General features: G+C 39.5%; 2 protein-coding genes and 1 long non-coding RNA gene across 9 annotated transcripts in view; 2 read left to right on the top strand and 1 right to left on the bottom strand.

Moving 5' to 3' along the window:
- pdca (phosducin a) overlaps positions 1–8,209 on the top strand; it is a 39,641-nt gene extending 31,432 nt beyond the window's left edge. Inside the window, exons 1-7 of one of the 5 annotated variants that reach the window (XM_042428278.1) lie at positions 1,417–1,493; positions 2,745–2,897; positions 4,781–4,841; positions 5,436–5,572; positions 5,842–6,061; positions 6,228–6,340; positions 7,568–8,209. In XM_042428278.1, coding sequence (XP_042284212.1) covers positions 4,793–4,841; positions 5,436–5,572; positions 5,842–6,061; positions 6,228–6,340; positions 7,568–7,756 — 708 coding nt within the window. In that variant the 5' untranslated portion in view covers positions 1,417–1,493; positions 2,745–2,897; positions 4,781–4,792 and the 3' untranslated portion in view covers positions 7,757–8,209. Of the gene's footprint in view, positions 1–1,416; positions 1,494–1,798; positions 1,885–2,267; positions 2,387–2,744; positions 2,898–4,780; positions 4,842–5,435; positions 5,573–5,841; positions 6,062–6,227; positions 6,341–7,567 lie in introns of those variants that run through there. The other 4 variants (XM_042428277.1, XM_042428276.1, XM_042428275.1 and 1 more) reach the window with 4 other exon arrangements.
- The window catches only part of LOC121908344 (kinesin-associated protein 3-like), a 65,275-nt gene extending 42,563 nt beyond the window's left edge, over positions 1–22,712 (top strand). For 2 of the 3 annotated variants that reach the window (XM_042428271.1, XM_042428269.1), the window contains exons 3-21: positions 11,500–11,631; positions 12,127–12,284; positions 12,829–12,890; positions 13,359–13,500; positions 14,189–14,288; positions 14,380–14,504; positions 14,644–14,742; positions 15,012–15,190; positions 15,465–15,627; positions 15,823–15,923; positions 16,060–16,168; positions 17,083–17,195; positions 18,319–18,484; positions 18,884–19,009; positions 19,103–19,201; positions 19,346–19,431; positions 19,540–19,696; positions 20,281–20,365; positions 20,666–22,712. In XM_042428271.1, coding sequence (XP_042284205.1) covers positions 11,600–11,631; positions 12,127–12,284; positions 12,829–12,890; positions 13,359–13,500; positions 14,189–14,288; positions 14,380–14,504; positions 14,644–14,742; positions 15,012–15,190; positions 15,465–15,627; positions 15,823–15,923; positions 16,060–16,168; positions 17,083–17,195; positions 18,319–18,484; positions 18,884–19,009; positions 19,103–19,201; positions 19,346–19,431; positions 19,540–19,696; positions 20,281–20,365; positions 20,666–20,768 — 2,205 coding nt within the window. In that variant the 5' untranslated portion in view covers positions 11,500–11,599 and the 3' untranslated portion in view covers positions 20,769–22,712. Of the gene's footprint in view, positions 1–8,920; positions 9,982–11,499; positions 11,632–12,126; positions 12,285–12,828; positions 12,891–13,358; positions 13,501–14,188; positions 14,289–14,379; positions 14,505–14,643; positions 14,743–15,011; positions 15,191–15,464; positions 15,628–15,822; positions 15,924–16,059; positions 16,169–17,082; positions 17,196–18,318; positions 18,485–18,883; positions 19,010–19,102; positions 19,202–19,345; positions 19,432–19,539; positions 19,697–20,280; positions 20,366–20,665 lie in introns of those variants that run through there. The other variant, XM_042428268.1, reaches the window with a different exon arrangement.
- Positions 12,161–17,388, bottom strand: LOC121908349. The gene is made up of 3 exons (XR_006099214.1): positions 17,286–17,388; positions 15,023–15,169; positions 12,161–12,247 (listed from the first exon to the last, which is right to left on the bottom strand). It is a non-coding gene; the product is annotated as an uncharacterized LOC121908349 (long non-coding RNA).
- Positions 22,713–23,432: the final 720 nt, after the last annotated feature.

The following is a 23,432-nucleotide window of genomic DNA, read 5'->3' on the forward strand; positions in this document are numbered from 1 at the left end:
CCAGGTGAAGGTGGTTGAACTAATGAGGGGTGTGGCAGAGCAGAGAGTGAGACTGAATGATTGGATAATTCCCACAGCAACAGGTGAGGGGGAGAGCAGACTCTGACATGTATAACAACAAAAGACAGAGTACACTAAGTTATTCTGGCAAGTAAAAAAAAAAACTCAGTTTACACACTCATATGGGTGAAAATCCACTTTCAAGCAGTGAAGCTAATGTTGGTCAGATAATTTTAGATGAATTTATTGTTGCGCAGAGTACTGCATGGACAGACTTCCTTAATGACCCTGAGAGACTGGAGAACAATCTGCTGATGATAATTGAGTTCACATCTGTGCTGCCTCTGTCTACAGCGGTATGTGAGCAGGGCTTCAGCACAATGAAAAGAACAAAAACAGACTGGAAGAGCAACCTGTCTGTTGAGATGCTGTATCAGCATTTAGGGGCCAGAGGTTGCTGAGTTCAAGCCAGATAGGGTTGTTCAGAGATGGCTGTCAGAGGGGGTGAGAGCACACCATGGTGCTGTTTTTGTGTGTGTGAGTTTTTCTGTTGTATCTGGTTTTTGTTTCAAGGGTTCTGGCTGTTTCAAATTGGAAAGTAGTAGTTTTTATGTGATAATCCCAATAATTTTAACCTTTGGAGGTGGTGCCAGTAAAAACTGTCTTGGGGCTAGTGGCAAACAGTGTTATTGTTGACCCCTGCAATGCAAAACAAAAACAGAGCTGTGTCTCAAATCACATACTTCTGTTAGTACACTTTCATGTAGTACACTCTGTACACTATGTACTCACTGGCGTAGTCTGTGAATTTCTACAGGGTAGTGTTGTCTCAATCAAACATGGCCGGTGTGCACTTACCGGAAATGACGATCGCAAATTAGCATTAGCTAGCGTTAGCATTCGCGTTATCGTTCGCGCTACCAAATCATTACAGACTGCTAATTTAACCCAAAAAACATACTAATGGCTTATGTCAGACAACAGTATAGTGCTGCTTAGTGCTAAAAAAACACATGTATAACTTGTATAATGTGGCGATGTTCACCGTGGTTACAACGTACTCAGCTGCCATTTCCAGTTTGAAAAGTGGTCCCTCCCCTTCCACTACGTAGCCAAGATGGCGACCATTGAAGGCGAGAAGTGTCCATAATTCCACACTCAACTTTTTGACTGTTTTGAGTGTACCATCCGGGTACTCACAGTGCACTGCTTTTTTCCATACTTCTCAGTGTGAACACACTTATGCACTCAAAATGTTAAGTGTAAGCACAGAAGTATGCGATTTGAGACACAGAAAGTTGTTTATCTGTGAGACTCACTTATTAACAGTCTGTAATCAAGATTGGTGCAAACCCGTGTAAAACTGAGTCACAGGTGTTTTCAAAGGGAGACCAGACCAATAGAAGCGTCCATCCATGCAGCATTGAAACTGACTGAGATTAACATGGAGCCAGTCACCATAAACTTATTCAACTCTATTCCAGCAACTACAAGTAATGGAAGATAATGTTATGTGGACAGGAGTATTATGTGTCTGTTGTTAAAAGCCAAACATTCCCATAAAAGTTGTGTTAAATGTATTAGCTGTTGTTACAAGAGTTTATGTTAATTCACTGAAATTAGAGCAGCATGCAGTATAATGAATTATTAACATTACACTGCACTCAGTGATGTGGTTTTCTGGAGGAGTTGCTGTAGTTAGGTACAGTAACTAGCAGGCAGACTGTTGACCAGTGTTTTCAGTAAGCTAGCTCTTGGTCTGAGGTGGTGGGGTGTTTCCCACGCTTGAAGGCAACACCCCGTACTCCTTATTTGGAAAGTCCTGGCTCCAAACAGAAAACATGGCAGCATCTCTGGACTTCAAACTGGATCCAGTGCAAGCCAGTGGGTTCATCTTTTCACAGCCTATGGCTCTATAATTACCAAATTTTATTATTATCAAGCTTTTGGATGCCAGCAAATCCAAAATTGGAAATCAGTTGGAATAAATGAAAAGAAAAAGGCATTTCAGAAATACATCACATACTGAATAACCACAATTTTAAGTCTTTAAATTAGATAATTTCAAAATATGGTATATCAAAATCTGAATACCTGAACTGTATTACATTACAACATGCTATACAGGAAACTATATCTATACACTATATTTGTCTACTGTAAAATACATGTTTCTCACATAAAATTGAAAACAGAGGAAACCATCTGCCCTGGAAACTGCTCAGGATCCCCCAGGAAGAGCTGAGGGAGGATGTGGCTGGGACCACGTTTCAGACCTAGATAAATGAGAACAGAAAGAAAAAGGATGGGCGGAACTGACGACACCTGCCTAGTTTAACTTTGTATATTTAAAAATCCACACATTCAGGAGAAGAATTTGAGGAAGGTGATTGAAGAAATGGCTAAATTAAAGGTGGCAGATCCTTATGTGTAGACTTGGTGGCTGTGCAATATTTAGTTTTTCTTTTTAGCATCTTAAAAGTCACACTCCATCAGTATTAGACCAATATATTTAGGCTTGTTTTATTTTAGCCGTCAATCGATTGTTGTAAATGTAAAAAAGAATTGCTACTTGTGCCTACTATGCCATCATTAATCCATAACACTGAGCATGGTATTACACCTAATCATCTTAGAGAACATATTACACTGAGTGATGATGAAGATGACAGTGAAGATAAAGCTTATTCTCTCATCTCTCTCCCCACCCTTTTCTAAATGTGTGTTCCCGTCTCTCCTGTCAGTTCTTTCTATGTGGACACACTATTCAGTGAACAGCTCGATTGATCACAAATAGATACAACAGACAAAGAAGTAAAGATTGAACAAACAAATACACTATAAGAAACTGACCAGCCTTAAAATTGACAAACACCAGTTCGACCTAAGACTCAAAGGTAAGAATTTCTGGCTGTTTGAGTTAGGTACCATGTAGATATTAGTACATTATGTTCAGCTCTCTATCATCTGTGTCTTAGTTACTGTTTTTTTTTTCTCTCCTCACAAAATTGAGTTCCTGACCTACATGTATAGTTCCTCCACACTAAAATAATTCTGTAAGGGACTGAGTTTATTTTATATTTATCACTATTTGGCAGTTGTGGTCACTTTGTTTGCAAGAAATTCACAATTAAATATAGTCTGTGTATTATTGCTGCAGCACCACATTATTGTCCAATTGCCCAGAAATGTGTATTTTGTCCTAAGCAGCACATGGTGACATGTATTCTTATATTCACATTTATATGTGCTTACATCATCATTACTTTTGTGAAACCATTTGTTAAGTATGTATATGCTGTATTATTAAGTATATAAAACTATTGCACTTCAGAGGTGAAAGGCATATTTCGCAGGATTTTCCTAAAAAAAAACAATGTATAGACACATACAAAACTAATCCCTCTCAATAATCACTTTGGACCCACTGCAAGTGTGTGGCAGTGTATCTACAAAGACTCTGCCCTCTGCATGTATTTTCTTATTATTTTACTGTGTTTGGGATGTTTCTGGGTGTCAACCTTTGGACAGTGGGTGTGTGGCAACATAGACAAGAGGAAACTATGAACATGGCAGACACAGGGCCGATGTTCTGCTTGTTCAACAGTAACGGCAGTGAGCAGTCATAGTCGACTGGAGTAAAGAATAACCTAAAGTCTGTTCCTCCTCCCGTCATGCATACAGGCACAGAGCAGAGGAGAGAGACGTTGAGCCAGGAGGAGGAGGACGATTTTGAAAGTTGTGTTTATGGATAGCAACTGACAAATCCTGCATAGTATGCCTTTAAGTCCACTTCCTGAACTGCTAATTAAAACCAACCACGCAGGAAATGTATCACTTTGCTAACATGAAGGAATTAGTCACCTCAGACTAATGAGCATCATCAGTTTTATGACTGACGCAGTGTTGATTAGGAAACTGTTGTTATTGACAGCTCAGCTGCATCAGCATAACAGCTTTCAATGTGGTCTTTAGGGGAGACAGGGTTTTAATTGTGCATATTCAGGATCACAACGATAGAATAAAACTTGTTTGGGTTACAAAATAGCAAACAGTAGGACAGGCTTAGCTAGCAAATTATGTCATATCACACACACATGCAATAAGCTGTCCTAAGCAACTGTACATGCCAAACTTCCAGTAATCTCAGCGTAATCTGATAAGCAAACTTCAGCCTAGCTCACAGTAAGTGGTTGTGACAACAGTGTGTCCAACAGTATGGACTGATGCACATGTAAACACACACACAATGTTGGAGTCAGGTTTTTGTGTAGAATATTGCAGTAACAGCTATGTTCACACTAAGATGGTTAAATTAGAATTAGTCTTTTCCTCCCCATTTTGGCATTTAATCCACACGAAGACAGAATTTTTGTCACCCAAAAAAATGATGCTATAATAAATATTTTATTTTTGAAGGGGTATTTTTTCTCTGGAAATATGTGGAGAATGTGATGTCAAAACAAGACAAGTCAATGTAATTCTGCAACATACAATTTTAAGAAAGCAACATACAACATGGAATTAATATGCAGTTGAGGTACAAATTTGCAAAAAATCAAAATGCACACCTGTAGTACAGGTGCGTAGGACAGTTAGATCAAATAAGAAAGTGGTGAACTGACACTGATTTTACTAAAAAAGCAAAATTTCTGCATTAAGAGTTGGAGTTGAGATCAATTTGTAACATGGCTTTTAAAAGGCACATCACCTCACCTGAAAACTCTGGACCTGAAAACTCTGTTCAGACTATCCAGTTTGTTTGTTCTCTGTATTACAGGCTGCTAGCAGGATGTCTGGCTCCATCCAAGAAGAAGAGGATTTACCTGCCAATCACACAGGTCAGAGGCATGAGCATGGATGTATATAGAGAACTGGATACAGTGTCAGAGACGGGGCCCGTTCATTCCTATGAAAGTTGCTCAGTGGCGCATGAAGCCAAAAAAGTTCGACTTCCGTGTATAAAATCACCCAGATCTTCCGCAATCATTGGGCACATAGAGCAAGCGCACTAGTGACTTTCCCGGGCCGAGTCGGCTACTTTTGGTTTAGCCCTCCGGCTAACTTGAATGGTGATAAAACAATTCGATTGTGTGGCTCTTTTAAGCTTTCAAAATGTGATTGGACCGAACGGATCAAATTCTGACAGTGAGACAAGTCATTTGGCAGGTGTTGTGATGCTCAGAAAAAATTATCCGCTGATTTACGGACGTCTCTTTCACAATGTAAGTCTATGGGAAAAAGTCTTTTTGGGCCCAACAGCGTCACATGATGTAATTACACGGTTTGGCCGCTATGCCAAATTAGCTTCACAGCCTGGCGCTGTTCCTGGGAGCTTGGGCATAAGCCAGAAAGATGCAGTAGACATGAATTGCTAAAACGTCTAGTCCTAATCTAGACTGACTGATTCTTCATGGTGTGTTGTTTGTTTCCAGGTCCAAAAGGTGTCATTAATGACTGGCGAAGGTTTAAGTTGGACAGTGTGGATCAGACTGTCCCTTCAAATAAGAGAGAGCTGCTCAGACAGATGTCCACTCCACGAGAGGATGATAAGGAGAGACTCAACAGAAAGGTGGATAGAAACAAACACATAGAATTTGACTTGACAGATTTTGTAGTTAATCAGAGGATTAGAAAAGACACACACACAACAACAACAAACAACACAACAACAAAGACTGCACAACACATACAGTACGTCAAAACATGCACAAAACAAAAGAAGAGAATCAGTCACAGAGACAGCAACAAACATTTACAGGAAGACACAGATGTACACATTCAAACAGTGCAATCAACCATAAAAACCTGAAGCTGTAACAGACATTTCCTCTCCTCTAGATGAGTGTTCAGGAGTATGAGCTGATCCAAGAGGAGGATGAACGTTGCCTGAAACGTTACAGAAAACAGTGCATGCAGGAAATGCACGAGCGCCTGAGCTTCGGTCCTAAGTTTGACGCAGTCTACGAGCTTGACAGTGGAGAGGCTTTTCTGGAAGTCATAGAGAAGGAACATCGTTTGACCCTGGTGGTAGTCCACATTTACGAGAACGGTGTCAAAGGTTTGATTATTTTTGATCATGTGTTTTTATCGAGTGTTTCAGTCATACTGACTCACGTTACATTTTTAGTCTGATTGACTCCAGATATATCAATATGTAATAGTGGGATGGTTCATTCCTTTGCTTTGTGCTAATACTTAAAAATAAATGATGTGTTTTTTGTCAGGCTGTGAACAGTTGAACTCATGTCTGGACTGTCTGGCTACAGAGTACTCCAGCGTTAAATTTTGTCGTATTGATGCTGTGGCGACAGGCGCAGCTGAGCGCTTCTCCTCTGAGGTTAGTAAACTGTTTCAAAACTAAAACAGCAAAGAAAATGTTTAAGGTAATATTATTAATAATAGGCTATAATAATAATGTATTCAATGACAATAATCACTGTGTAGACATTAGGCTGTAGTATTAGCAGTAGCATCTGGCAGTGATTGTAGCAGAGTTTGTAGTAGCGGTGCTATGAATAACTGCAAGGTTATGAGATATGATCACTGAACCCTGTGAACAGCACTTGTCTAAACAGTGAGGATGGAGCACCAAAGAGACTGATACTTGATATCCAGAGAGTTTTTTTGCCTTGTCAAAACCAGAAGCAATAGAGCACATGTGTATGTTTGCATCATTACACAGTGCTGAGCATGATAACATGTTTTACCCTTTCTGACCAAAAAGTCCCAGGAACTATTGTACCAGAGGAAGTCCCTTTTGCGTATTCCTGTGTTCCTGCAGTGAAAATGCCCTCTATGTAGCCATGAAATGGATATTTAAGACACTTTTGCAATGTTCTCATTTTAAAGAGTCAACTGAAAACAATAAAAAGTCAAAGACTTTGTTTCCCACCTTCCCACTAAGTTAACAGTAATTATCTTATTGGTTACATCTCATAACATCTGCCACCAACAGTTGACAGTTCACTCAACGAAAGTTTGCCTTTGTCTTTTTCAGTCTGAAATCAAGCACCCGTTGTTTAAAAAAATCTCTTATTTTCGCAAATTAGCATCCACTGTAAACAATAGCTGCATCAGATAGGTGTTCCCAGTTTGTTTACGCACACTGTATATGTCCCTATCAAATAAACCATAAATACATTTAAAAACTACTATGATTATTGAATGGTAAATATGCCACTGTTGTCATTGTAAACCACATCATCATGCTAGACTGGAAAGCTAGACAAGCGTGTAAACAATAACTAAATGCATTTTATTAACTCAAATCCCTCAAAGTTTATATCTATAACATGAAGCTGAATTTTCACTTTTACTCTTATACTTACAGGCTGTGATAACAAATGAATTGTTTGGCTGACAGTTGTAATAGCTTTACTGAAATTAGATTAGCATTGACTTAAAAAATCCTTTTTATTAAAAAAAATGTAATTTCAATATTGTTATTGAAGTAATGTGTTGCAACAAAGAATCATAGGAATGTTTGTGCTTTTGTTTGTGTGTACATCATCCTCAGAAACAACCTACAAGTAATATTGATTCCTGTTGAAACAAACCTCTCCAGGTCCTTCCTGCCCTGCTGGTGTACAAGGCTGGTGAGCTACTGGGTAATTTCCTGGCTGTTACCAAACACTTCAGTGAAGAGTTCTTTGCGACGGATGTGGAGGCATTTCTCAATCAATATGGTCTCCTGCCTGAAAAGGATTTCGCAGCATGTGCAGATGATGACGACGAGGGAGGGGAGGTAGAATAGAAGATGGAGGAAAGAGGAAAAAATGAGAGTTCTGAGGAGAGAGGATGAATGAGAGTGGATAAAAGAGAGTGGGAAAAGAGATGATATGAGCATAGCAGCAGGAGGGGAGATATGGAACACGGGTTAAGGAGACGAGAGCTGAAGGAATAGAAATGGTGGCAAGTAATGAAGGAGAGGAAGATAGTGGGATCAAAATAAAAAGGGAACGAGGAACTTGTTTAGTTGATGTCCATCATACAGTGTTCCAGTCATGACACAAACAAGAGTTAAGGAAGCATATACATAGCATGTGCAGAATAACACACAATAGTAAAGATCTACCGGCACACACTGAATACTGATTGTATTTAGAAGCAGTTAGATGTAAGCCACATGGTGTGAGGAAGTCTGTGCTGAAATACTGCTTGGAAATCAGAATCATAGCTCTCCAATAAAAGGTGTCTTTAAAAAGTGCTCACTGTCTGTATCTTGTCTGTGAAATGTTGTACAGGCTCTATACACACATACATGCAAAATACAGGCAAATGTGTTTTTTCACGTCCCACCACCGTAGTACAATAGTAACAATAGAAACTGAATCTGCCAGGCCAACTTTTCCATGAAGTGTTGATGAACCATCATCCATCCATCCCTGTACCACCCAGTCTACTTCACAGATACACTGCGGAATATTTCTTAGTTTTAACTGTGGGGGTGTGTTTACTGATTTGGTTATTTTCTCAACTGTGCCGAGTGCAAAATCACCTAAATGAGTTAATGTGTGTATGCAAAGAAAGTTTTATCTAGAATGACACCACAGGCATCCATAAACTCTCCTCACCAGCAAATTACTGGCCCACTTGTTAAGTTCTCAAGTAGATTTTAAAAATGAAAGTGGTCATATTTACTAAATTTAAATACAATTTACTTCAACATCCAAGTACGACTGGGAGTATTGTGTTTGTATGAAACCTGTGATACACCCAAATTGTTGAAAAATAATATGTAATATGAATATAATGTAATATTAAAGTGCCTGAAAAGCAAAACAAACATCACATAGGCCAAGTCCATCAATCATGATAATTAAAACCACAAATGACTTATTTATTATTATTTGATAAATGCACAGTTGAATTCCTGCATGATCTGCCTGTCATACAACTGTAGCTTAAAGGAAGGAAACACTTCCAGTTAGTCAGTGTTGAAAACACTGCTGATCACCATCACTATCCATCCCTCATGATGTGAACCTGGCATGAAGTTCTCTGAAAAGTTGTAGGAGAGGTCATTTTCTACTCATTCACATAACTAAAACCTGTAGGGTTGAGAGAAGAATTGAGAAAACATGGCCGTCAGGGGTGCCATTATTTATTTTTAAGCTAAACTAAAAAAAATGTTTTAGAGTTGAGCACAGATAATATTGGTAGTTGCTATAGAAATGTTTATAGCCATGGTCTCTCCATATTTCCAATAGTTTGTCCCTTGATCGGTAATACAAATACATAACGTTTCCTGTTCGGGTTTGGTTGAATTTATGTTGTAAAGAGACACAATGGACTTGCTGTCAGATCAAGATGACAGTCTGAACAGGCTTCAAGAGGGTGGAGATGGGTTCTGAATCATTGACCTCTTTATTTTTTCAAGGCAGATTTTTTTTATTTTAGAGTCGATGCATGTGTTAAGATCAAAGCAATTTAACAAATTATCGATCACACCCTGTCACGCAATTCGCACTTCTGTCCGTTATGTCATTTAAACAATTATAACAATGAATTGCTGCAAAATATTGAAGTTTTGGCTCAGCTTGAGAGCAGTGGGAGTTGGGATGGTCTCTCTCTGGATTTAGCCCCACAGGCAGCTGCTGCCTCTCAAGCTGCTGTACAAATGTCCATAGTTTGCCCAGGGTTAGTGCAAACTCAGGTTAAGGTTTATACTAGTTAGCGATGTGCTGCCAGTCCCTTTAACTGAGGCGGCATGTCTATGCAGCATGAGAAGAAATGCTGCCGGCTGGATGTGTAATGTATCCATGAGTCTGACTCAGGAAGAAGCTTTCCGGGGCGGAACGGAATCCATGTTTGTAGTCCGTCTGTGCTGTTTTGAGAGCGGTGTTAGCTATTACAGCACACGGATTTTAGTGGTCGTGATTTCAGGGATTCGTTGAATGCGACCGGCATAACAAATTAATTAAAATCGGAAACATTAACTTCGAGGAAGATGCAGGATGACGCGCGCTACCTCAAACGGTGAGACGTAACTAAGCTGTTAGCTCAGTGTTTTTGAGGAAGGGTAACGTAACGTTGTCAGCTAGCGTTAACCTCATCATACTAAGATGAAGATACAGCTAGTATCCATACAGAGACTTTAACAAACACAGATGAGAGTGAGGAGTGTTTGCTATTGAGGTTCCGTTGTATATAGCTCTGGTGTGTGTGGTTCACTTGCACGGAGAGAAGCTCACACCAATTACAAGTCAAACTTCTGGGAATTTTATGTTATCGTTCCCGTTAGGAAACACGCGTACTGATGGAAAATCACCTCAGTCCATCTGTAAATTAGTAAGACCCACTATTCAATTCGGCATATGCGTAATCCGCAGATAAGACACATGTTTAGAATAAACCCACATTTGCTTGCCTCGGCAATCATCTCCTCCCAAAACCGTTCATTCACGGAAGATAGCGCTAACTAATGCAAAGTAGGGATCATATCTGTGGGAACCAGTACGTGGCGAATATCCATAGTGCCGAATCCAATACAAGACCATAAGAAAATCATTAAAATATTTGGTTCATTTTCAACCGACGTATATTTTCTCCGTTTAACTCAGCGACCTTTAACCGACAGATTGTTAAATGGGGTTTGGCATCATTACACGGGTCTGGATTATCTGGGCTATATCGTACAGTAGCCAGCAAGCTACTGTGAAACGGTGGCAAACTGCCTCGCTAATTAGCTTTAACTATCTTATGTCGATCTTGTTCACTGCTTAGCTGTTTACTCTGTGGGTTAGCTTCATCTTTCTAATGATCCAGCAGCTTTTTGGTGACATTTGCTAGCTAACCAGTCCAGTTTTATGTAGCATTATGTATCTGACTGGGCGTGTCTGCCCAGCTCTAACGTTATTGTGTTGATGGATGCATATAGTATGTTAACAATAATTCAGTAATATGTAATAACAGTATAATAAAATAATTCAATTTAAATGCTCTCAGTTTCACTGACATGACAGTTAAAAAAACATATTGTCCACATCAAACACAAACCTCTTTGTGTATCACTTGTTTTTTTATTAGATCAATTAACATCAAGTCAGATTGAGAAAAAATAATCACACAATGAGGTTTATGATACATAATCATCAGTAATGTGGATATAATGACTACGTGGGTAAAAGCAAATAATAGAACAGCTAGAACTCTGATAAGTTCAGAAAATGACATCACTTTACTGTAATGCAGCCTTTAAAAACAGGAAAAAGCAACACTTATGCCCTATCATGACATTACCATATCCAAAATCTAATATGATATCTAGTCTCATATCACAATATCAATATAATATAAATGTATTGCCCAGCCCTGGCTACAGTCATATTCTAATCATAAGAAAGACATGATTGACGTCCTGCTACGTATTTATTGTGGAAGCCACTCATCAAGCATAATGCAAGGGTTATCCAATATGTATCTACAAAGTTATGGAACCAATATGATGTTTTTGAGTTAGCATTTAATTAACTGTTTGTCCATTACTACCCAAAGCAAAGTGACTGCGGGCAGTTTGGATGTCCATCCCACAGAGAAGGCCCTTGTGGTCCACTATGAGGTGGAAGCATCTATACTGGGAGAGAGTGGCGGTCATATGCTGGGGGAACGCAAGGAGGGACAAAAAATGTGAGTGTGATTTTCTACACTGAACTTCCATTCTGTCCCGTTTCCTCTCAGTCTATTGTTCCATCTCTTCCTCTTCCTTCACTTGAATTGAAATGGAGTGATACAATTCTTTGGCCTTTTTTTATGGTCACTTTTTATTTTCTCTTTGTATTATCTTCTTTCTGTCTCTCTGTTTTTCTTTTGTTCTCTACCGCTTTTCATTTTTTTTCATCCTAATTTTGATTTTTTTATTCTGGCTAGTCCTTGAAATCATCATGGTGTTACTCTTATCCATTTAGACATATTATTTGATATTTGATTGGTATGCTGAAATGGTATGGGCTCCTGTCATACCCCCCCACCCAAAAAAAATACACTGTTAGAACTTTCATAGCTGTATTTAATCACTAACAAGCTATTTATTAATTCTTGTTTCAGGTATGCAAGCCTGTGGTCATATAAACCTGATGGATGAAATCGACTGTTTATCTCTTTGTCTTCTCTTTCTCTCTCCAGTATTCGTGTGAAAAGTCTTTCTCCTAGTACAGATGTGGGAGCTTTGGCCAAGAAAGTGGTGGAGGAGTGTAAACTCATCCCTCCTTCCCGTTTGCCCCAGGTGGAGCAGCTCCTCTACTACCTGCAGAACAGGAAATCATCCCCAGTGGAGGGCAAAGGTCAGTCATATCACCATCATTACACCCTTGCTCTAGAGTCTGAACATCAAAAGTTTCACCATTTTGATCACAATGCTCACATGAAGAATTCATTCATCTAGTCTGGCATCATACTCAGGCCAGATTGTCAACCTTGTACACATAAAACTTTACGTGAAAGCTTAATAAATATTGTTCAGTTGATTTAATTATTTTACTCATCGCTGGAATCCCTATCAGCTGATTCCTCGTTCAATGAAAAACATCACAGTATGGAAGGTACAAAATTGGGAATGTGTGTTGCTCATCACTGACTTTCAAACATAGGCAAACTTCAATTCACTAGCCTGCAAACATTTCAAAAACACTAATATTGCAATGGCATGTAAACACACTCACTGATAGTCCATGCAGATCCTGTTTCATATACGATATTGAATACACGATGTGGACATTCATGTGCAGATGCATTATAAACCATGTAATAAACGAATCAGAGCTTCAAGTTTTGAAGGAAATGCAGGAATGTTTTTATTGTTGGCTGTTTGTGTTTTTGTGTCACCAGTGGAGAAGAAAGAGAAAAGAACTGTGAAACCCAGAGAGCTGACACCGTTTGAAGGAATGGAGGTAACATCTTCCAGCACTGACTGACTTGGCCTGATTGTTCATGTATTTTGTTCCTTTAATACAGTTCACACTCACAAGTACGACGGCTCTGGACACAAGCGCACATTTGAGCTTTTTCCCACAATTTTCTAAATGAACCTCAACAACTAAAGCAGGAACATTGTTGCATTTTTGATGTGCTGGTCTGATTCATGCTAAATTTCATGCCAAAATGTGCACCAAAGTTGCACAGTGATATCTGACTGTCATAAACACAACTCCCAATTTGTGCAAATATGTTATTGTGACTGTGTTGGTGATACCATCAGATTTGCAACACCACCGCTATGAATTCACATTTATTTGTTTCTAGTTAGAATATGGCTGGTGAAAGACTAAACCAGAAAAACTTCACATCTCTTGTTTTTCGCCCAGTCACTCTTCAGCCTGTAACAGTGTGTGTTTCTGTGTATACGTATGTCTGTGTAGTTGAACGAGGAGGCCAGTATAACCAGAGTAGATGAGTATATCGAGTTGCTCTATGAGGGCATCCCAGAGAAGATCAGAGGCTCTGCTCTCATTCTGCAGCTCGCTCGCAACCCTGATAACCTGGAGGAGCTGCTACACAACGGTAGAGTTTCACTTTACCTTCTACCACTGACGTCTAGCAAAGTGTCTTACACCTGCATGCCTACATTTACATGCTCCCTTAAATCACTTGATAACAAATGAAGTCGCACATTTTGTCCTCATGGAGTGTTTTTATGTCTATGATCTCTTCTTCTCTTTTTTATTTTTTCTGTTGATAAATGATGAAGTTTTTCATATTACTAAATCATCTAAACATGCTGTTTCATTTAACATTTGATGTTGACATCAAGCTAAATTTTGAGTAGCATCTTTGGTTAAAACTAAGTCAAATGTGATAAATAACCCTAAAGAAACCAGCAGCTTGTTGCACCAGCAGCAGTAAGTTGTATTTTGTGGTCAACATGAACTGCCATGATGTAACTAGTTAATGTCACACTAAATTCACCACTTTGTTCAGTTGCACATGTTCTGACGAAACTAATGATTCTGGCTCTCCACACTCCATTTTTATATGTTCTTCCATGACAACAGTTAATAAAGATGAACATACACCTGCACAGGGGAGGTGTAAATAAAGTTTTATCTTAATTTTGCATTGTAACAGTCTTGTATGGTGCAGCCCATTTTTTGTGTAATTCCTGGTGCAACAGGCTGCTGCACATGTGCCTGCTCTAGTCGTGTCACCTCATATGAAAATCGTGTGTGTCTGTGTGTGTGTGTGTGTGTAGAGGCAGCTCTAGGCGCTCTAGCCAGAGTTTTAAGGGAGGACTGGAAACAGAGTGTGGAGCTGGCTACCATCATCATTTACATCTTCTTCTGCTTCTCCAGGTAACTCACACACACAGTGGTACACACTCCAGTTTCTTGCTCTTCTTTTTCAATCTCTGACAGAGCACATCTCCTCTCCTTTTCTCTCCAGCTTCTCCCAGTTTCATGGAGTGGTGAGCCACTATAAAATAGGTGCGTTGTGTATGAGTGTGGTGGAACATGAGCTGAAGAGACATGACGTGTGGCGTGAGGAGCTACGCAAGAAGAACAAGGCTTATATCCTTTCATCTGCTGTCATTTCGCCCCTCCTCTCCAGTTTTATATTACGTTTCTACCCTCGATCTGCATGACGTACCTCCTGATTTATTTTGTCTGTGTGTGTGCGATATATGTTCCTTAACACTCTTCTGTGTACATGAATCAGCACCAGAGAATGGCTCTCTAAGAAGAGACCAGGACAAGGCTCTGAGGAAATACCAGGCCCTTCTGGCTAAACAGGAGCAGCTGCTCAGAGGTAGGCTGGCCTTCCAAGTCTCATAGAGCTATTTCAATTTCAATCAATCAATAACACCAGAACTCATAGTAATGTCTCACCCTAAGTGCTACTCCTATGCATTACAAAAAAAGCTGAAGGGATCAGGAAACACATTTGTAATGAAAAGTATGAATCAATGTTTATAAAGTTCGGAGACTTTTTAAAATTGTAACCAAAGAACGAGTTGAGTGATGCTACCAGAAGTTGTTCCTCATCTCTTCCTCTCTGTGTCTTTCACCGTCTTCCAGTGTCTCTTTACCTCTTGTTGAACCTTGCTGAGGACACGAGGACGGAGCTGAAGATGAGGAATAAAAACATTGTTGGTCTGCTGGTCAAAGTTCTTGAACGGGATGACGAGGAGCTGCTGGTCCTGGTGGTTTCATTCCTCAAAAAACTGTCAATCTTCCTGGAGAACAAGAACGACATGGTAAGACATGTTAAGATGGAACAATCACATACCAGTAACTGAGAAAATAATGAACGATCCAATCAGTGAAAATAAATACATTTCAGTCCCAGTTGTGTATTTGTATTTGCATTGGAATTCTGCCTTGTCTGATGCCTTCTTCTTCTTCTTTTTGTATTTATTGCATTACCCTCAATATTTCTTCTGGTTTTATCCATACTATTCAGATCTTTGTGCTGTATTGACTGAGCTTCAGTCATCAGTTTGATGTAATGTGTTTGTGTGTGATTTGCAGGCGGAGGTGGATACTGTAGAACAACTGGCTCGCCTGGTTCCCTGTGACCATGAAGATCTGCTGAACCTGACTCTGCGTCTGCTGCTCAACCTCTCCTTTGACTCCGGACTCCGAGCTAAGATGGTGGAAGTTGGACTGTTGCCTAAACTGACCGGCTTGTTGGGTAACAATACACACCAACAAATAATCTACACTGTCTACTTTTATGGTGCTCATTTATGTTCAGTTTATGTCGTGTCAGCAAGGTGTAGATGGTTGCGTTATTTTCTCCAACACATTAAAAATTGCCAGTTTTTGGTCTTTCATTGATGAGTGTGAATATCTCGCCTGATGTTTGTGTGTGTTTGTTGTCATGCAGGTGATGAGAACAACCGTCAGGTAGTCATGCGCATCCTGTATCACATCAGCATTGACGACCGCTTCAAGGGCATGTTTGTTTACACTGATTGCATACCTCAGGTACAAAAATGTCCTGTGAAAATCACTTTAACTAACTAAAGGAATATGAACTGTCGATTTTCACTTTTATACTGACTTTGATATTTCTACAGAGGTAAAATTGCATGTGTGTGTGTGTGTGTGTGTGTGTGTCTAGCTTATGCAAATGCTGTATCATCACGGTGAGGAGGAAATTGAAGCTGAGCTCATCTCCATCTGCATCAACCTGGCTGCTAACAAGAGGAATGCACAACTGATGTGTGAAGGTATATTTTTATGAGCTGCTTTGTATGAGAGTACAGCACAGTTCACCTGTTCGTGAGGAGGTGAACGTTCATGAGATGTCATCATTAGTATAATCACTACCTCTCAAATTGCCATGTAAGGCAAACTGTTCTGATCCATTTTAGGGCAAATTTCATTCACTAAAATGTTACCAAAGAGTGAAAAGATGAATTTCACACAGCGGAGCTTCAAGTCCTGCTGTCAGAAATCAGCAAACAAACATATCAGTGATCAGCATCAGTAGTCATATTAGAGGAGTTGAAACAATTGAAACATGAAGTTAGATGCTAAAAACATCTTTCTAAAGCAAAGTGCTCGATGACTGATATGAGAGGCGGTCATGTGACAGTCAGAGATATTAGAGGAGAGAATATTGAGACACAGAGGCAGCTGTTTACAATAACTACTGAAATGTAGAAGTAGCCGTGCTGAAATATGACAACTAAAAATAGTCAATTATAAACAACCTCAGTAAATGATCAAACCATTATGAAAAAAATACTGATTTTTGCTTTAAGTTGTATATCTAATTTTAGTCAATTTCATATTTCAACTTAAATTCAATCACATTGAGGCTGAAAGTGTTACAAGTGTTCTTGCCATGTGGAGAAAGGCAGACTGTTAATGATTTGTAGGACAGGTCTGGACCATGTCTAAGTTTTGTTCCAAGACAATGTAGTCATATGTGGTGCTTAATAATGAATCTGTTTGTACGATTGGTTCTTGCACAGGGCCCAGTATCCTGCTGTCTCTAAAGTCTTCAAGACCACTGTCACTTTTTTCAGAAGTAGATCTTCCATTCTCTGTCAGTGATGTTGTAGCCCTATTTAACTGATCTATGATGAGTAAAAGCATTATTACTGTTTTACAAGAGTCTGTTTGTCTCTGTCTGTAGGAAATGGGCTGAAGATGCTCATGAAGAGAGCTCTGAAGATAAAAGATTGCCTTCTGATGAAAATGATCAGAAACATCTCACAACATGACGGACCAATCAAACCACTCTTCATAGTGAGTTACAAATACAAAAGAAAGAAACAGTTATGAAACAATGGGTCTCACGCAAGAACATTTTTGTAGTTTTATCCTAAACTCTCTTACTTTTTCTGTGAGGTGTTCCAAGTCAGATTCAACAACCTCTTTTAACTTCCTGAACTTGCTCGTTTCAGTCTGATGAATGTCACCTGTTCATGAGGAGGTGCACGTTCATGAGATGTCATCATTAGCATAATCCACGCCCCTAAAATTGCCATATAAGGCTCCGTGTTTTGCTCTGTTTGTGGGTGAGTTTCATTCACGAAAAGTTCCCAAAGAGTAAAAACACGACACAGCTTCAAGTCCTGCTTTCAGAAATCAAAGACAAAGACATAACAAATTTCAGAGTGTCAGTAGTAGGAGACCCAAAACAATCAGAAAATATGACATGTAATCAGAGCAGCTCTGCACTGTGACAGAAATAAAGAGGGAATGGTTTGGCCTGAAGTTAGATGCTAAAAAACATCTTTCTAAAGCAAAGCGCTCCATGATGGGAGGCGGTCATGTGACAGTCGCTGAGATATTAGAGGTGAGAATATTCTCACCTGCAGTAGGTGATGTTACACTGTCAGCTGCAACACAACACCATACTGGCCAGAAACCTGCAGAGAGACACAGAGGCAGCTGTCTCTAACAACCAAAATATGGCCATAAAAATGGATCAAATCTGAAAAACCTTTCAGTAAATTGGCAGCCAGGATGATGATATTATGGTAGACAGATTGTTAATTTTGCATTTAAGTTTGATTTAGTTGCATATTTAATTTTTGTTCATTTTGGTATTATATCAAAATTCCAAATGAATTCAGGTTAGGACATTGTAATTGTCAAAGAGGTGTTTCCCCTTGTGAAGAAAGGTGGAGATGATCTATTCATGATGTATATAACAGCTCTGGAGAAAACTGATGAATGTTTCATGCTTCTCACATGACGCCCAATGACTGATTAGGTTTAGCACAAGTTGTTGCTACATAACATTGTTGTTGTTATTAGTATTAGTATAATTATTACTGGCAGTGATAGTAGTGTTAGCAGCAGCAGTCTTTTGTTTCACTGGAGGTTTTTATTACCCCATGATGTGAATGTATGCCTCTGTTAGGACTATGTTGGTGACCTGGCAGCTGAGATCCGTGCAGAGGAAGAGGAGGAGTGGGTTCTGGAGTGTCTGGGTACTCTGGCCAACCTCACCATCCCTGACTTGGACTGGGAGTTGGTGCTGAAAGAGTACAACCTGGTACCCTACCTCAAAGACAGACTCAAACCAGGTGAGAATGGTGCTCTACAAATAGTTTAGAGTTGATAGTATTATTATTATTATTGTTATCAATCTTAATCTGAAACTCTTAGACTCTTGCCTTGAGAATTTTTTTTTTTTTTTTTGACTCAGTACACGCTACGTGTGTGCTCTGTTGGCCTGGGTTGTTTAAGAGCCTCAGTTTATATTTCTATTTTTCTTTGCAGCATCTTATTTGCTTCTATAGAAATCCAAAAATGTATCTTAATGAGTTATGTCTTTTTAATCTGTCTGCGTGTGTGTGTGTGTGTGTGTGTGTGTGTGTGTGTGTGTGTGTGTGTGTGCGTGCGTGCGTGCGTGCGTGCGTGCGTGCGTGCGTGCGTGCGTGCGTGCGTGCGTGCGTGCGTGCGTGCGTGCGTGTGTGTTTCAGGCTCAGCAGAGGATGACCTCATCCTAGAGGTGGTAATAATGATCGGAACAGTTTCCATGGATGATGCCTGTGCTGCCATGTTGGCCAAATCCGGCATAATTCCTGCCCTCATTGAGCTTTTGAATGGTAGCAAACACACCGTTGCCTTTGTACAACATGTGTTTGAGACTTTTGTACAGTGTTACCACTTACTTCCTGTTTTGTGTTTGTTGAATGTAGCCCAACAGGAGGACGATGAGTTTGTGTGTCAGATTGTCTACGTCTTCTATCAGATGGTGTTTCACCAAGCAACACGAGACGTCATCATCAAAGACACCCGTATCCTTCCCACAGTGCCCTCTGTCTACTCCAGAATTAAAGATGAATGAAGTTAGCAGGTCCTCAAGATGAGGTGAGACAGACTGTAAAATCTTCTGCCTTTTTAAAGGATTTCCTGCTTTTTCCCTAACCTTCCCCCTCCAGAAGCTCCAGCCTACCTGATAGATCTGATGCACGACAAGAATGCAGAGATCAGAAAAGTGTGCGACAACACCCTTGATATTATAGCTGTAAGTGAAACGCACACATTGCTGGTGCAGTAAGTAACAAAAGAGACACATCAGGATAGTCGCACGTTCAGTTTTTCCCTAAATGTTTCCCTTTTATTAATCTTCCAGGAGTACGATGAGGAGTGGGGGAGAAAGATTCAGTCAGAGAAGTTCCGTTTCCATAACAACCAGTGGTTGGAGATGGTTGAGAGTCGCCAAGCTGATGAGTCTGAACCTTATCTCTATGATAACGACAACGACAGGACTGATCTGTTCTACAGCGCAGGTACACACACACATCACTGGACTGCGCATGCATACATTGTTAAGAAACATACACTGCAAAAAATGACAAGCCTTGTAGTTAGTTTTATCAAATATCAATGACCACGCTTAACAAAAGAGTTTTGAGTCAAATTGTCTGTAATGGTACAAAGTGTTGACTGCTGCGACATGAAACTGCTTCTTTATTTCACAGTATTTACTTCTATGCTGATGATTCCTGGTTTTTGTTTTCTATAAATATTTTTGAAAATACTCATTTAAAAAAGCAAACAAAAAGAAAACTCAAGTTTTTTCATCAGTACATCTTACATAGAGCTTTGAACATGGTTGGTATTGAGGGCTCCTCGACTGACTATTGGAATCATTGACATTTAGGCTGCAGCTCTGTTGTCTGTCAAGATGACTTGTCACTAGGCCCACAAGTGTAGCAGAGAACCCACTGACTAATACTGACAGGTTGAAACATACAATCACTATTTCCAACACTCATGTCCAGCATTTACTTGGATTGTGGAAAGTAGAGACAGGAGAGAGATGATTACCTGTGTAGAAATTACATTTTAATTGTGAAATTTGTGTGTTTAGATGGAATAACTCCAGGAGACGGTTCAGTCAGCCCAGATTTCTTCAGTGATCTTCAGCCTCAGAACGGAGACTTGCACCATACAGGGTGAGTAAAAATAACACCAGAAACACGAGCCGTCTTCCAGCAGGTTCAGCTGGGTCGGGTGTGAGGGAAAATAACACAGCTACTAAATATTTGTCTGGAAAATACACCGATGTTATCAATAACTGTTGCAGCAATAATTCAAAATAGTCAAGTGGATTTATTTTACTTATAGAGCACATTTAAAAAACAACCAAAGTGATTACAGAGACATTCAAAGTACAATCAAATAAAAAACACACATCATTTTGAAGATCAAAAAGTAAAAGTCTGTGTTAAAAAAAACCCGACCTTGTTTTCCAGTGATGGCAACGATGTCTTCGACCAGACCAGCTCATCACCTGGACGACCAGCTACCGCCTATGGCTTCAGACCTGATGAGCAACCCTTCTATCAGTACTCATAGACACAAATACACACATGCCTGGTTTGTTAAATACTTCAGGATGTCATGTCATGTTAGATCCATTCCACACCGTTACATCTTAAGCTCGACTTTCCAGTGTCTTGACTAAAGGCGTCACATTGGTGTAGTTAGTAAGTCAGTGGTCATTAATGCAGAAATACATTAGTGATAAGGACTCTCATGCTGCAGATGTTAAATAACCTGCAGCTCCATGCGCTCAGCTCTCATTCATTTCAGATTATGTTGAACAGATATGTAGTTAAGTCTTCCTTACCCACTGGCTGCAATCTCATTATGAGTGAGTGGCTCAGTAAATCATTTAAAGAATGTGAACATACTTAACATTTCTAATATATGTTTATCGGTTTTTGCATGTTTTTTTTTCTATAAAATAATGAATATTTGTTGCCTTTTCAAATCCACTGAAGGAAAAAAACATTCAGTCAGATGTGTCCTCACATTCCACTGTTGAAAGGTTTGAGATCCACCAGTTTGACACCATGTCACCATGCTAACCTTAGTTCAAGTCATAGTCATTTTATGAACATGCACTACAATGTACATAGCTTTGTTTTGTCTGTGTCACTACTAAAAACGGCACATTGTAGTTGATCTTTCTTACAATCGAGGTTGCTTTCAAGCTGGCAGGTTAGGCCACACCTGCATGCAGACCAAGAAACTGTACCAGGATGCGTGTCCGGTGGTCTGAGATTGGTTTCAGATAAACTATGGTACAATCTGAGTGCAATCTTTGTTACCACAGGAAGGAACCACATGTCTACACAACATCAGTAGTGACATCTACACATGCAGCAGCTAGCAGTACTGGACACGCATCTCTGTTTTTCTGGTCTACTTACTTTATTTGTACTGATTAATAGGAGGAGATCAGGGAAACCAACTTCCTTGAATAAACTGGCTTTAGTCTATTAAATATGAAGAGAGGAAGCTCTGGTTTTCCATTCTATTATATTAACCCCTTTTAACCATCCTATATGTTGGATTAATATTCAGTACATATTTGGACATTTAACCAGCTGGGACGTACATCTTGTTTCTGCATGCAGGTTGGAGGAGAAGCCACAACCTGTTCTGACATAATGAGTGTCATCTTGTACATTTGCTGAGCATACTGTATATTAAGCACTACATTGCTCATAATGCTTTTGGGTTCTCCCTGTTTTAACAGCAGCGAGAGCAGAAGACTTGTGCCATGGGGAGTGAATGTTTTTTTTTCGTGTTGACATTAACTGGTGTGATTTCATGTTTATGGCTGTCTTGAGACTTGCCAGTGTCCTGCAGAATTTACTGTTACTGTTACTTTGACAATGTTTACTGTGTGTTCTTAGAGCTGTGGAGGGTTATTACAAGAACATGAGTACACTAACTGACAACAAGTAACATTTAAAATGCACCAAGGACTGTGACTACATACTCAGCAATTTAAAAACCAGGACTAGATTGAGCAATGTGGGCAGCCGAAATGAAAATGCTCCGTCTTGCCCTACAAATAAAGTTCCTTTGAGCAAGTCATATACTGCTAGACAACAACATGGTAGCTCACTTGTCTGTATATATGAATGTGAATCAGAACAGTATGAAGACACTCTTCAAAACAAATGTATTGTGCCATTGACCAAACTACATTCATCTTAATGAAGAGAAGAGGTCACACATGCTGTATTTGCAGGACACTGACAATTACCTAAATACTGTATTACTTTTAGGCATATTTGCACACATGGTAAAATTTTGATGCATGGTTATGTTTTTTATCATAAGTTATTGTTAATCTATGTACATTGTTGTGTTTTTTTATAATAGTTGAGTTTATTGCTACTTAACAAGACACTGTAAACAGAAGCAAGTACTGGACTATAGATATACTCCATCTCTCTCACTGTCTTTCATCCTCAGGTTCTTTAATAAAAACATTTCATATGACACATGACTGTTTTAATATCATACTGTGTTCACAGTTATATCTCGGACATTATAGGCACCCTGTGGAGTTTTCTTGTAAGTAAACACAATTTGGTATCCATTCACTTTTTCACACCAAACCCTGTACCTGTTGGGTCTTTCAGATGTTATAAATGCATTTCCTTTGGTTTGGTTTAGTTTATTGACAATATTCTAGCATAAACTAGCTGACATTCATCATGTAAAACTTTTTCCAGGAAGAAGCAGGGAAAAAAGTATAATAAACTCCCTCCAAAAAAATTACGTTATTAAAGGGACATTGCCATGTCTCATTACATATTGCTGCTGCTAACTGTCGGATCAGTGGAATAGCATGAAATCATGGCAGAAATGTGTAATGCATTACCTGTGTTCTCAAGCATGAAGGGCCCACTCATTAAAACAGTGCTCCATAGCGTTGCTAGTTGTCAGAAACTCCATAAACTCCATAAGGTTCTGTACCTTTAAATCAGCACTTAAAAATATGTATATATGAGCACTGAGTTAAACAACTATGTGTGATGTTGTAGATATGAACCCACAGAGAATCATCACCCAACTCTACAGTTCCTCCCAGCTCTACAGAGAATGTGTGCATCTTGCAGCTCACTGTTTTGGATTAACGGCCTGCAACCTAACTCTTTTGATTCTCAGTGCTCCCAACAAAGTCGTCTCCAGCATCAGCAGTAGGCAGCTGTTATC

Source organism: Thunnus maccoyii, chromosome 12, assembly GCF_910596095.1.
Source record: "Thunnus maccoyii chromosome 12, fThuMac1.1, whole genome shotgun sequence".
Classification (NCBI taxonomy): domain Eukaryota; kingdom Metazoa; phylum Chordata; class Actinopteri; order Scombriformes; family Scombridae; genus Thunnus; species Thunnus maccoyii.